Here is a 15,364-nt window from a genome sequence, read left to right as displayed (position 1 = left end):
ATTATGCAGAATATCCCATTTCACAAGTTTTCAAATGTATGGCTATTTCCAGGCTATTTTCAAATGGACGAAATGTATATAGGGCTGAAGTGGTTAAGGTATGTTTTGTAATAATAATCAAAATCTACAAAGTAACAATTAACTAAAGTTTTCAAATAATTGTAGTGTACAATATTTGCTGAGATGTAGTGGAGTAGAAGTAAAAGTACTGAACATTGGAAATACCTCTAGGAAATACCTAAAGAAAAACACCTCAAAACTGTACTTAAGTACAGCACTTGAGTAAATGTACTTGGTTACTTTACACCACTGGTTATATTTCCATAGTTTCACAACGTAGGGCCCGGCAATGGTCACCCTCATGGCTGCAGCATACTACAAATGATGATTTCAGCTTGGGCAGTGCATCCCGAACAAAATAAACGCTGGTGTGCATAAAACTGTTTTAAACTCCGCTCTGGGTTCTGAACGTTGGACCGATCCACTGTATACACACACCACGGATCTTTGCCATTTGTTTAAAGGAACCTCAGACGTGCTTTGACATAATCTGTTTCTGAGATTCTGCCGTTTCTGGTGACAGACACACAGTGGACAAAGCATCTCTCTCTGGTTGTGTTTGGCGTCGCTCAGAGAGCATTATCTCCAAACCCAAGCAAGACACCCCCCTTTCATCTAAAAACCATTGGTCCTCAAAGTGGGGTCCGGGGACCTCCAGGGGGTCCCCGGCAAAAGTAGTTAACATAGCATCACAATCATTTCAACCACTTTATCCATTTACATGTTGCGATCTACAAGCTCAGCTTGTACATCTGCTATCTGCTTATCTGCTATTGCTAAATGTTTGGGTTCCTGATAAGATTGTGGAAATAAAACAATATAAATCACGAGCACAATGACCAATCACACATACAGTACGATGTTCGGCTAGCAGAGGTGTTCGACTACTTAGAAAATGGTGGCGGTGCAAGAACTGCCAAAACGAACATCGCCGCCACGGCACTGACCAAGTTTCTTGTGACATTTTGTTCTTATTGACCGGCCATAAAGCTGAACACATAAAGCTGAACACATTTCTTGTTCAGTTGGAGTATGCTGCTGCAGCAGGCGTTAACCCATTAAGACCTGGGACGAATCTGTGTCACTTTTTGATTTGAGCTTTAAAAAAAGCATTATTTTACACTTTTGGCTATTCAAAAATAGCAGATCTACAAGCTCATAGCGCGGCACCGAGTGCCGCGCTACGAGCTTGTAGATCTGCTATTTTCGAAAAAATCGTGAAAATATGTGCAAATCTTTGAATATATATTTTTTGAAGCGAACATTTTTTACTATTATTTGCTTCTGGGGGGTCCCTGGAACAAAACATTTTGAGATGGGGGTTGGCGGCCAAATACATATAATTTTGGGGTTCCTTGACATGAAAAAGTTTGAGAACCACTGACATAGAAACATACGTTTTTTTCAGAAAACTGTTGGGATTTATAGGAGACATTTGCAGAATCGGCTTCAGGTCTTAATGGGTTAAGTCAGCAGAACGGTTTCATAACGTTGAGACTCATGGTGTCACCTGGAGTGTATTGGCTGACAGGAAGTTTTCCCAGCAGAAGTCCCTCTCATACCTGGCTCCACGCCGCTTAGCCTCCTCCCAGCCCTGGGCAATGAATGTATGATCAGTTCACACACACAACCGCTTCCTGGCTCATATCATATCACAAATGTATTAACTTGACAAAATGTGTAAATCTGCTTTACCTTTAAGGCATTGACAATAGTTAGATGGTCACTCTTAGAATTTCTGGACAGGACTTTCCTCTTCATGTCTGCCACCTTCTCCTTGCCCTGAGAAGAAAGGGCAGAGAGTTATTAACGTATTCACTGCCAGGGGTTTTCTAAAACAGGCTGTAGGCTTCTGCCAGCATTTTTAAGCATTCCGACAAATCTTTCAAGAACCACAGAATATTTATCACCAGTATGATCGATCCCCTGATGGTTGCTAATCACGGAGCGTTTCACTGTGCTTCCGTGAAAATAAAATAAAATGTCATTGTGACCTCCCGTTTGCTTGTTATACCCAGTTAAGAGAAGTCTGTCAATGGCCTATAGGCCCTGCAAGGACAATTACATACCTTGGGTTGCATGTCTACAAGAAATACCCTTTGAGAGCATTTATCATGATATTTTCCAATGGAAAGGCTTCACTTTTGGCAAATTGGCATGATGCACTCAGAGTTCCAAGCTGAAGCCAAGTACACTTCAACTTTGAGTACCGGTAGTGCTTTTCAGTAATCACATAGCAACAGCAAGAGCACCTGGTGACTCGCAGTCTCGCACATCCCACATGCTTCTGTTGCTGGCTAGAAAACAGGCGTGTGAGCAGCCACAGCAGCATATTGTTATTTTTCTGTACCTACTGTATTGTACTTCTTTTCCCTGTATCTGTAACTTTTTATTGCTGTTCTGTAACTTTTTACTGCTGTTCTGTCTCTGGCGCTGTGCCGTCTCTGGCGACCTGAATTCCCCCCCGCGGGATCTATAAAGTAAGGTATGTATCTATCTATCTATCTATCTATCTATATGTGTATTAAGTAGTTATTCAGAGTAAGGTTGCACGGTTACAGCTACAATTATTATTTCATCATTGTGCAATATTGTGATCACGATTATTGCAAATTAAGATTTTTGGTAGATTTTTTCCCCCCATAATTTCTTTAATGCCTTTGTTGCTCCTCTGTTCCACTGCCATATCCTTGGTCTAGGCATTGGTCTGGTATTGGTTTAAACTATGTTCTTCTGTAATGGTGAGGAGATGAGGGCAACAGTTGTGCAACAGCTGACACAAGCTTGAATAAATTGCCATACATGACTGTGAAACATAAAAAGAAATTTAATTTAATTGAATTTAAATAATTGTGCAGCCTTGATTCAGTGACAGTTAAAAGAAAAGTTTTTTTGTACATAACAGAAATAGTATGAAAAGTGAATACGCCTCTCTGTGTGATCTCTGTGCCCTACCAGAGGTATGAAGAATGGGTCTTTGAAGCTCAGCGAGGCAGCGATGGTGAGGACAGGGTCAAGGCAGCCCAGAAGAGCTCCAAACAGGATCAGTTTGCCGATGTGAGGCTCCACAGGCAGACGAGCCAGGTGGTAGCCCAATGCGGTCAGATTCTCTGAGCGGTCCAAGGCATTCTACCACAGAGGGTGTGTCACACAAAACACATTCTAAATCCTCATAAAGTCAACAAACTACACATTCAACTCGTGAAGGGTCATTTAACTCAGAGAGTGTACGAATGCGTACACTCTCAGTGTACGCAGTCACTCAGTCACTCTTCTCACTCACCAGGTCCATGAGGTGTTTGATGGCCAGATTGACGGCTTTTTCAGTGGGAGGATCTAGCGCTTTGCTCAGGAACTCGGCCACTGGCCCCAGCTTCAGGATCTGCAAGATACAGCCACAACAGTCAAAATCTACCACCTTGATAATGAACGACAGGTGACCCACTCTACCAAAGACAAATGTTGATGAAAGCAAAACAAATGTTGTCCCGGGCACTGCCGGAATGAGGAAAGTCCAATACTACTTCTGTACTCCAAAATGTCCACTTCTATTAATAAGCAGAATCATCCACCAAGATATTTAATGATTTCTAAATGAATTATGCCCACTGACCATGAGATTGTAGTTTCTTTACTAAATGAGATGTCAGTAAAATGTTGCGGTCAGATGATCCGATCTCCCTGTTTGCCAGAGTGTATACTGCCATGACCCACTCCAATTAACCTATTGGCTGTTGCATTATGATAGTCAGGACTGTGGTTGGGCCTTAGTTAATGACAAGTGCCAGTAATTAAAAGTCATTGACACAGGTGCGGACGCTAGAAAGCGTCTGACAGAGAAAAAGCCGGGCATGGACAAAGTTGCAGAGACACAGAGAAGTGCAGAGTTATAGAGGAGGACCCCCTCAGAACTGAGTGTGGAGTAAGACAGTGGAATTACTGAAGAACTGGGTTTTGAGCGTGAGGCCACAACGGTTGGACTATTTTGTTCCTATTTTCCCCATAATGTTTTTGTGTTCAGTTACTGTCTGTGTCTTCAATGTAAATACAATGAACTGCTAATGAAGCAACATTCTGAGAAGTTTACGACGAGGTAGAGAGTGCTGGCCAAGGAATGAACATCATGATGGCGCCAAGCGAAGGTAGGTCTGACATGCTGACATGCTAAATGAGTCTTAATCAATCATACATGGCCAATTAAACTGTGTTTAATTGGAGTGTTGATATCAAATAACACTGCTGTATATGTCCAGGGTTGTGACTGAGCCGTGACAAATACAAGTTGAAGTAGTGCCATAATTACGAGGCTCTCTCTGTATTGTAGTATCATGTGTGCAGTTGCTAACCATGATATGTTTGAACCCACGTTGTGCATACAATACGTAATGAACTAGGGCTGGGACTTTAACTGATTAATTTCGATTAATTAATCACAGACAAATTAACGTGTTAAAAAAATGTGCACACACCCACAGATGTACTGTACACACTGATGCATCATGCAAATGCAAACACACACACACACACACACACACACACACACTAACCACAAGCTTACAATGCGTTGTGAACTTCTGCTATATTCACATTGGAAAAAATCTCTTCACTTATAGTGACATGTCCAAAATAGGGATGTCAGGTTGAAAGTGGATATCGGTGTAAATACTAGTAGTCATTTGAGAGAATTTTGGTTTAACGTTCCCTTATAACAAATGATGAAACAGGTCTGAGAAGTGTGGAAATAAAAGATAGAAACGAGAGGAGAAAAGAAGCCAGCAACCAGGAGAGAAAAGAGCTAGAACAGGGAGAAGCCCTCGACAAAGTCCATAATGTACTGTCCACAAGGACAGTACAGCACCACTTTATGTTGAACTGTTGGTCTGTTTATTGTTTTGGCCAAGGATATTGAGGGAGAGTTGGACTGAAGGGGTCTATCCTATTTCTATTTTTTAAATCAATATGGACTAACTAAATTGTTGGTAAATCAGCAAAGTAACTTAGTGTTATGACTTTTGAAGCAACAGAGAGTTTTGCTTTTGTTAGTCTGGTTTGTTCATACAGGATATTTGACAATGAGGTCAATCAAGACATATTTATTTTTATTTCTCCTAATGGTCAGGGTTTCCACTGTTCTGGAATGTACTTGAAAGTATTGTGTTTTATTTGTGCTTGAGTTTCTAAAATTGCTTTATGGTAAAACTTGGACTGATCTGTTGGTCTGTTTAGTACAACCTTGATAAAGAAAAGTAAACTATATTTTGTTGCTTAAACTTATGTATTCAATCATTGATTCACTCGTATACCAAAATCCGTTGGTATACAAACCTAGGTCAAATATTGATATGCGATCAAACATGTGATTACTTTTGATTGATTAATCACAAAGCCTCTCATTAATTAGATAATTTGTTTTAATTGAGTTCCAGCCCCCCAAAAAAAACACCTATTTTGAAGTGTGCACGATATCCATTCTTTAAATGATCAGACACTCTGGAAGCATTTCTTGTGTCAAAGACCCCCCTTGTTGATATGGCCATCTCCACCTCCATCATTATTGCCAGTATTGCCATGGCAACACAACTTTTCAAGCTAGTTTTGATTGCATTGATATCGATTGTGCTTAAAACCTTGAAGAATCATGAGCGTTACTACACACCTGCTGTGCATTGAGCTAATCAATCCATACTGTTTGTGGTAGACATGCAGCAGGCAGAGGAGATGGGGAGTTATTATAACATCTTGGCTCCTTTAGTGTAAGACATGCAATGTAGTGCGAGTCAAAAGAGGGAGCATGTTCGCTAAAGTGTCGGCCTATCTACAGCTCTTAACTCTTTAACTGCCAAAAACGGGAATTCCCGTCCGATGGCTCTATGGCTCTCATGGCCACGGACGGAAATGACGAAATTATATAAAAAAATTATAATAATTGGTCTTGTTTTTTTTTGTTTATCTCAAAGGAACTAGGAGATAACGCTATCCAAAAAATTGCTGCTCCATTCACTTCAATGTTAAAAAACAAACGGAGGAAAAATGCACCTTTTTCCTGGCACTGGGACGACACAGTCTGAAATAAGTGTGGCAATGAAAGAGTTAAGGGCTGATTCATGCATTAATCCGCCTCTCACCCGCTATGTTCATGATTTATACTGCACACATGTGCACACACCCACAGATGTACTGTACACACTGATGCATCATGCAAATGCAAACACACACACACACACACACACACTAACCACTTAAGCTCTATTTTATACTTTGTCATATTATAAATTGAGGATCTACAAGCTTACAATGCGTTGTGAACTTCTGCTATTTTCACATTGGAAAATATCTCTTCACTTCTATTGACACGTCCAAAATAGGGATGTCAGGTTGAAAGTGGATATCGGTGTAAATACTAGTAGTCATTTGAGAGAATTTTGGTTTAACGTTCCCTTATAACAAATGATGAAACAGGTCTGAGAAGTGTGGAAATAAAAGATGGAAACGAGAGGAGAAAAGAAGCCAGCAACCAGGAGAGAAAAGAGCTAGAACAGGGAGAAGCCCTCGACAAAGTCCATAATGTACTGTCCACAAGGACAGTACAGCACTGTCCTTGTTAAAAATGGTGTTTGAAGTTATAATGGGTTTGTATGGGAAGGGGGCGTGTCTGATAAAATGAATATCAAATATCTAAATACTGAATCAAGCAACTTAAAAACTGTCTGGGGGGCTCACAAAAGCCTGAGTAGACGATCAAATGACCCACATATTTTTTTTAAGTGCAACATCCCTTTAATAATCCTCCTGCACTCAAAAGAACCCCACAACAATGCTGCCCCCATCTCAACTCCTACTGGAGCTATATCCTTTTATGCACGCACGCGTGTACTAGGGGTGTGCCGATATATCGTCCCGCGATATATCGTGATACGTTTTCGTGACGATATGTATCGTTCTGGGGGAAGAAAATATCGTTTTGAATTTTTTTTACAATAATAATCAGGCATGCAAACAGCCCCGAGGTGAAAAGGGTGACAAAATGTTGTTGTTTTTTCGGTCAGGTGTCACACTATTGCCCTATTTGGATTCAAAACGGCTATTGTAGCTGAAAAGCTACAAGTTTGCATGTCTGAATAATGCAAAAACAGAATTATTTGTTTGCATGTGCTTTTTTTCCTCCCCCATATATTTTCATTATAAAAAAGTGCGTATCGTATCGTATCGAAATCGTATCAAAGTTGTGAGCCCAATATCGTATCGTTTCGTGAAATTAGTGTATCGGCACACCCCTAGCGTGCACACACACACACACACACACAACCTTTATCTGCAAGCAGAGCTCCTCCAGTGGTGTTCGCATGATCTCTGGGAGTTGATAGGAATCCAGTAGGCTGGCCCTGAGATTGTTGTACAGGTGATAGCACTTTCCTGGACACACCCTGGGTTTACAGGCAGAGAAACAAAAAAGAGGAGAGATTGAGAGAGAGTGTGTGTGTGTGTGTGTGTGTGTGTGTGTGTGTGTGTGTGTGTGTGTGTGTGTGTGTGTGTGTGTGTGTGTGTGTGTGTGTGTGTGTGTGAGAGATATGTGAGGGCCTGTGACATTGGTGTAATTTGAAATCAATAGGATGAAACCACGCAGAGTTAGCTGTGCCTGCTAATTAGGCTGTGCTGTGTATTGATGTCCATGTTAACGAGAGAGCGAAAATGTGGGGGGGGGGGGGTGTAAGGGTGGAGCGAAAGAGGTAGACTGTGGGACTGGACACGAGATAAAATTACAAAGGATGGAGGGAGCAGTCTCCCTGCCAACACACACACACACACCTGCCAGCACGCCCTTTCCTCTGCTTGGCATTAGCCAGGCTGACCCACTCGGCTGCCATGGTGCTGATGTTGTTATCAGTGTCATAGTTGGTCTCTTTGATCTTCCCTCCATCTATCACAAACACCACATCATCGATGGTGATGCTAGAAAAAAGAGAGAGAGAGAGAGAGAGAGAGAGAGAGAGAGAGAGAGAGAGAGAGAGAGAGAGAGAGAGAGAGAGAGAGAGAGAGAGAGAGAGAGAGAGAGAGTTGTAGAGGTAATGCAAGCTTTCAGCCTTTTTTTTAAGTGGTGCATTGGAAGGTTTAATGGCTATATAGTATATTTAGTTGTGTGCAGCATGGAAATGCACATGGTTGCAGAAGTCTAGACGGTACTCTAATACAGTCATACTCCACCTTTTTTATTTCATGAAAGGACCCCCAGTTTGATAAGCATTAGGCCACAACCCCCCATTAAATATGTGTCTTCTCTGTGACACCTATATCTACAGTACACTTTAAAATCCTCAGTGTTCATTTAAAGGCGTAGTAAACAATTCTGGGGTCATGTTAAAGGTATCATGACATTCATTTTCACTTTTTTTATTTTCAATGTTTTATTTGGGGTTTTATGACCTCAATTACACACAAAAAACCTGAACTTAGAACATTCAGTGGATTTTCTGTGGTCTGGGGTTTTCTGAATAATTAGGCTGAAAAGTAATCTGAGTTTGGCCCTTCGACAGTGAGGTCACAGTCGATTAATCCCGCCCACTCTCCTCCTCGCCCCTCCCCTCCCCTATCCTTTCCTTTGGGGGGGGGGCGGAGCAGAGGCGATGATTGACAGGCAAAATCCCTCACCAGCGACACCCGCAGGCAAAGATTTCTTTTTTCATTGCAGTTGAAAAGGCTTTAGAAATGTGAGAGAAAAACACCTGCCATGGATCACTGGAATGGAATTTTCACTTAAAACTTTTTGTACACTTTTGAAGGACCAGGACAAAGACTTTGAATGTGGTGTAAAAGTGAATGTCATTAAACCTTTAACGTTTACTCAGGCTTTTGTGTGCACCCCAGACAGTTTGTAGTTGCTTGATTCAATATTCATTTGATCACCTTCCTACTAAAAAAATGTCTGGGGTGGAAACAAAGACCTGCGTACAAGACGTTAAAGTGAAATAAGATTCTACAAATGGAGTACAATTTGCATTCTGGGAGTCCGTAAGAATCCATTTGGTTCCCAACACACACACACACACACACACACACACACACACACACACACACACACACACACACACACACACACACACACACACACACACACACACACACACACACACACACACACACACACACACACACACACACACACACACACACTCGGCTTTGTGCTGTCGGCATCAAAGAATCGAAACATTGTGACAAAACTAATTGCGACAATGTGACACGCACACACGCACACAAACCTTGTCTCAGCTATATTGGTTGCAATCACGATCTTCCTAACTCCAGGAGGAGGCCTCTTAAACACCTGCAGAGAGAGAGGAAGATTACTTATTGGGATTGAAACAGAGGTTGTAGATCGACTATTTTTGGCCAGCAACACCATCTTATGACGGAGTATAGATTAAGCGTAAGGGTGAGGTCACACAGATTCAGCAAATTTGCATCTCCTGCCTCGCACGGAGTTCAATTTTGGTGAACTTTGATGTGGACTTGGCCTCGGCACGCAATGGCTACTCCCCATGCATTTGCGCATGTGTGACCGTTCCTAAGCCTGGACTCACACATGTGCTTCAGACACGGCAGCTTCTTCGTTCAATTCCAGTGTCCTGTTGCGGCGCATTAACTCATTCAGTGCCCGGCTTATTTATGGCAGTTTGGCTCACACATGATGAAACAGGTCTGAGAAGTGTGGAAATAAAAGATAGAAACGAGAGGAGAAAAGAAGCCAGCAACCAGGAGAGAAAAGAGCCTGAACAGGGAGAAGCCCTCGACAAAGTCCATAATGTACTGTCCACAAGGACAGTACAGCACTGTCCTTGTTAAAAATGGTGTTTGAAGTTATAATGGGTTTGTATGGGAAGGGGGCGTGTCTGATAAAATGAATATCATGAGTGCCACAGCCAAAAAAAGTGCTTAGGAGCCGAGATACAGCCTTTTTCAGTAAGAAGTTAAACAAAGAGTAAATGGAGCAGAATATTTTCAACTCATGATATCTTGGGTTCTGAACATTAAAAAAAAAAAAAGAAAGAAAAAAAAGTCCAGTGGCACTCAGGGCTTATGTTAAAACGGACGTCTTAGACGTCCAGTGGCACTGAATGAGTTAATGGCTTTAATGGCTATATTTAGTTGGAGGAAGATGGATATGCACAATGGTTGCAGAAGTCTGGACGGTACTCTAATACAGTCATAATGGCATTAATGGCTTGACCTGGCGCCAACAAGCGTTGTGCGTTGACACCCCTCGGCAGCCATTTCGCTTATAGTTTTCTTCCAGTGAGCCAAGACTCCAGCATAAGTCAAACGAGCTACACACCGGCACTCATGCCGGCGCTGCCCACCACCCGCAAGACATTTGAAATGTTGTTGAAATGGACACGGCTGAGGCATAGGCTTGCATTTCAGATGCATTGGCTGAAGCGCATGTGTGAGTCCAGCCTAAGGGCGAAGGAGGAGAGGTGGGAGAGGTCAAGCAGGGGATAGATAGAGGGAAAGAGCAATGGAGAGAAAAAGTACAAAAGTGGGCTTTGCTGTATGACTGTTGCACAAAGATTATTTTCCGGAAAAAGTTAGTTTTTGTCAATGGACGTAGCCGTAAGATGGATATACCGTAGGCAAAGGATAATAAGGATAATTCCTTTTAACAGGTCGTTCATGAAAGTCCTTGCGGTCTTGTTTCCAATGAGAACCTGTGAGCAATTGGGGTTAAGAGTCTTGCTCAGGGACAAATTTCATATCATCGGCACATACGCTGGGATAGCCTGGAATCGAACCTGGGGCAACCAGGGCCAGCTGGTTCCCTAGGCGGGCTCACTAACCACTCAGCTATGGCCGCCGGCAGTGAAGAAGAGGAACGCAGAGAGACAGAACGAGGCAGATAAGGAGGTATATGAGGAGAGGAAACTGAGAAATAAATGCATAACAAAGGTGATACTGACCTGAGTCTGGTTAGCCGTAGGCATCAGAGAGTGCAGTGGAATGATAACAAACCGATCTGAAAAAACATTTATAATTATGCCGTTAAAACGCTTGGAAACATCAGTTGCAACCATGTAAGACATGCGTGGGTGCTTGTGTTTATATGAATAATTCTAACACTGAGCAAAACAATTACAAGGACAAATGATTCGACACTCTTAAAGGAGTAGTTCACCCAAAAGAAATCCTCATTTTCTATCAATTACGCACCCCATGAAGCCTTGAATTCATGATTGTTTTGTTTTTGTCGCATTCCTAAGCCAATAATTGGATGACCGGCGGAGACTCAAAGAGTCATCAAGAGGAGACTCAGTAGGAGACTCTTTGAGTCTCCTATTGACTGATGACCCGTCATCAAATAATTGGCTCAGGAATGCAACAAAAACTAAAACATCTCCATGAATTCAAGGCTTCATGGGGTGTGTAGTTGATAGAAATGAAGACATTTTTGGGGTGAACCACTCCTTTAAGGCGTAGCTCCCCACCGCTGTTGTAAAGCGTCTGTTGCCGAAGATCTGCTGTTGAATGGGCGGTGGGTACACTGTCACGTCGGGTTGAAAGTTGTGGGGAAGCATCGAAAGCCGATCGAGCTTGCTCGGACGTGCGGACGGACGTGTGTGGCTCGACTCATTCAAACACCAGCTGTCAGATTTTCTCTGAAACTAAACTAAGCGTATATGCTGTATCATTAACTTATCAATATCATTAGCACTTACTGCTCCTTTTCTTTAACACATTCCATGCCAGAGTTTAATATCATAATGTACTCGCCAGTGCCAGCGATTTATTGTTGTTTTTTAGTTTTTTTCACCTCGCCACAGACCTCCTAAATACCTTATGATCGCGCGTTAAACTGTTTGTAGACACACAGGGTAGCTGTGTGAGTGGCCCAGAGAAGACATTTTCAATTTTGCAGTAGTCGCAGTTTCTATTAAACAGCGTTCAGCGCGGAGAAAAACAACACCGACATAATGGCGATTTAGCGGAAGCTTTAGAGCGGCGGCGGATGGGAACGAAAATCTTCGATTGACATTCATTTCCGTTTCCGGGTGTGCTACAATGAAATGTGTCACTGCGAGAGAGTGCTACAATGAAATGTGTCACTGCGAGAGAGTGCTACAATGAAATGTGTCACTGCGAGAGAGTGCTACAATGAAATGTGTCACTGCGAGAGAGTGCTACAATGAAATGTGTCACTGCGAGAGAGTGCTACAATGAAATGTGTCACTGCGAGAGAGTGCTACAATGAAATGTGTCACTGCGAGAAAAGAAAGAAAAAAAAGACCACTTCGCATAGATCTACGCGACTGGCACGCTGCGCTGTTATTTAGGTTTGCGTAGAACTACGCGATTGGCACGCAATGTGTTAACTCATTCACTGCCAGAGTAAATAAATAGATAAATCAGTTTTCCTTACCTTTTCAACTAGTCACAGAATATTTATCTCCAGTATGATCGTTGCTAAACACGGAGGCTTTCACTGTGCTTCCGCGAAAAAAAATGAAATGCATCGCAAACCCCCGTTCGCTAGTTATTGATTAGAAAAACATGGAAGCCTGTCATTTCTGTTCGAGTAGCCTACTGTATTATACTCACCACATGAGCCTTGCGCAATCCACAAAGTAATCCAACGTTTCATCATCATAATCATCATCATTTTAAATTGATAAAATGGTGAATCTATCCTCCCTGTATATCCATTTGTCCCATGAAAAAGTTGGAGAATGATCAGAACGTTTTCACCTTAAATACGAAAGATATACCAAAATAGTCTAAATACAGATAACCTTGTGCCCATGGCCAAAACACCCTGCAGTGCAGTAGTAATCTTTATAATTTCTCAAACGATTTAAGTATGCACGTGTTATGCGTTTGTTGTTGAAAAATGACATCAAGCCAATGAAGCCATAGGCTATTTTTAGCACCATAGCAGCCGTCTGTCGGTGTCAGCTCTCAGGTGCATTCAGCAACTTTTTTTCACATCTTCTAACCGACTGATCTACCGACTTCATCGACTGCCAGTCTGTAGTACTGTGCAGTAGTCTGTTTGGTTGGGGAACCAGCTTTACGGCTCAAAAACAGTAACTAGGAACTAAGGGAGTCGTCAGTGACGTGTGCACACGTGCTTCTTTGCCTGTACCTGATTTGAACATCTGCTGAGCCATTAGCAGGTCATTGAGCTTGCTGATGTTGTCCCACCCAGGCAGGAACACCAAGATGGCTCCTTCCTGTCAAATGGCGACATTACACAGCGGTTACTTGGCGGGCATGGCGAGCGACGAAACAGCAGGAAACAAACATCAAATATTAAACGGTCATTAGTCGCAACGAGGAACCAAAGTCATCATGTTGTTCTAGCTGAGCCAAGGCGGACGCCGGCTGGGGACGGGGGGGGTTGACTTGTCCTCACTCCCCCATCTCCACAGTAATATTACATAATGGTATGATCACAAATTATTTGAGCGAATCATAATTATTTTTGCATAATCGTTGGACAAAAAATGTACCCAAATGTACCCATTTTTAATGATCACTGAGGATTTCACTGTGTTTTGCCCTGTGTGTGAGTTAGCCTATGTTTTCCATGTGTGTGAGTTAGCCTATGTGTTCCATGTGTGTGAGTTAGCCTATGTTTTCCATGTGTGTGAGTTAGCCTATGTTTTCCATGTGTGTGAGTTAGCCTATGTGTTCCATGTGTGCGGGGGATTCTTTCACCAGGAACAAAGGGACAATTATTTTGCTGGAAGGCACAAAGCCACAGGGCTGAGAACACATAATGCTGGCTAATAGGCCTGGAGGCATTGGAGATATTACTGCACTGTCAAATGCTTAGTGTTCATTTAACTATGAGGGTGAACCAAATGGGCATTTACAGAGTTAAATGAATACTCAGGATTTTACTGTGTGTCCATTTCGCTGGCGTGTCAGTCAAATAAACAAGGATAGGAGGCAGACATGACATCACGCAGGCTTCTTTCACCGTCTTAAGAACATTGTATACAAAATACCAAATGTAGCCTAATGACAATGTCTGCTTAAACTTCCATACGTAATATTTGCTTCAGCCTTAATCAATATATTTCATTATGGGTATTCTGTTTTACTTCATCATAGAATTGAATTCGAAAGATAAATTGTTCTCAGGGGCGATATTAGGCAGGTTTAAAATAGCTCACTCTTTACAAATAGATAAAAAAGGCCTTCATTTCCTGAGAGGAGAGGAATGGAAAGGAAGGACTGATGAGATAAAAGAAGAGCTCCCGGGCTCAGTTCTCCCCTGCCTTTCAACTCGTCACACTGTTGTACAACAGAGTAAAAATGATGTATGACTCACACCTATATGTCGTTACATCGTTACCACAGCAACTAATGCATATAGTTTGACGATGTCTAAATACACAAATCCGATCACTTGCAAATAACAGTGTGGACAGTCAGTCCAAAAGATCGTATTTGAAAAACCAATCAGATTTGACTAGGGTTGGGTATCGATTGAGTTTTATCCGATAACAGTGCTAAACCGGTATTTATTAAACGGTGCCAGAACCGAAACTTTTCAATACAATTTATTTTACTATTGGGGACACTTGGTTTCATTCTGAGAGCCTGCTGCTAGTGCTAACTTACTTGATTGTAGATCAGCCTAAATCATCACAAAAGTTACACAGCACTACTACAATATGTTACCTATTTGGTACTATACTACATTACGGTATCTATAGTATCGGACGTGGTGGTACCGGTTCTAGTATGGTACCGGTTCTAGGTACTCAACCCTAGATTTGACTGCAATCTGAGCAAAGCCTTAGCTACAGCATATGCCCACAAGTAACACACACCCACACACTGCCATATTACTCTTTTGATTAACGGCAATTCAAAAGTAACAGACAGTCAAATGGACGGCCAGGATGCTACACTGCACACGCAAGACGCTGCGGCTGCACACAATTACACAAACACACAGGAGTTGTGCCCAGACGTTAATTAAAGCCTGCCATAATATCGTCACCCTAGTGAGTGTGTAATCACAGACCGCTGCATCTTAATAAACCAATCATTATGGTTGCAAGCGCTGGCAGATGGCCAACGGCCGCAGATCAGAAAGCCATCACAGCCAATCTTCCACTTTGTTCTCCAGCTGTCTGACAAGCGAGACGCCCAAGTCAGTTGGGCGACTCACCGTCTCAGGGTCTCACAGGCTGATAGGAGATGCGGCTTCACGCGGAAGGGATAATTATTCTGTCCATCTCTATTAGTCACTCCTCATTTAGAGAAAACTCTCTTGCTCTGTCTCAAGACACCTTTACAGACA

The 15,364-nt window shown here is 42.3% G+C and overlaps 1 protein-coding gene across 1 annotated transcript in view; it reads right to left on the bottom strand.

The window, feature by feature from the left end:
- Positions 1–15,364, bottom strand: part of dhx36 (DEAH (Asp-Glu-Ala-His) box polypeptide 36) — a 42,277-nt gene that overhangs the window by 10,504 nt on the left and 16,409 nt on the right. The window contains exons 14-22 of the mRNA XM_080427975.1: positions 13,190–13,277; positions 11,010–11,065; positions 9,315–9,379; positions 7,867–8,010; positions 7,367–7,484; positions 3,344–3,442; positions 3,016–3,189; positions 1,756–1,842; positions 1,571–1,654 (exon numbers count right to left, since the gene is read on the bottom strand). Of these exons, the coding sequence (XP_080284101.1) occupies positions 1,571–1,654; positions 1,756–1,842; positions 3,016–3,189; positions 3,344–3,442; positions 7,367–7,484; positions 7,867–8,010; positions 9,315–9,379; positions 11,010–11,065; positions 13,190–13,277 (915 nt within the window). The remainder of the gene's footprint in view (positions 1–1,570; positions 1,655–1,755; positions 1,843–3,015; positions 3,190–3,343; positions 3,443–7,366; positions 7,485–7,866; positions 8,011–9,314; positions 9,380–11,009; positions 11,066–13,189; positions 13,278–15,364) is intronic.

This window comes from Gymnoscopelus braueri (assembly GCF_963280865.1).
Source record: "Gymnoscopelus braueri genome assembly, chromosome: 5".
Taxonomy (NCBI): domain Eukaryota; kingdom Metazoa; phylum Chordata; class Actinopteri; order Myctophiformes; family Myctophidae; genus Gymnoscopelus; species Gymnoscopelus braueri.
The sequence above is the reverse complement of the archived record's forward strand: the minus strand, read 5'-3'. Positions and strand labels throughout refer to the sequence as shown.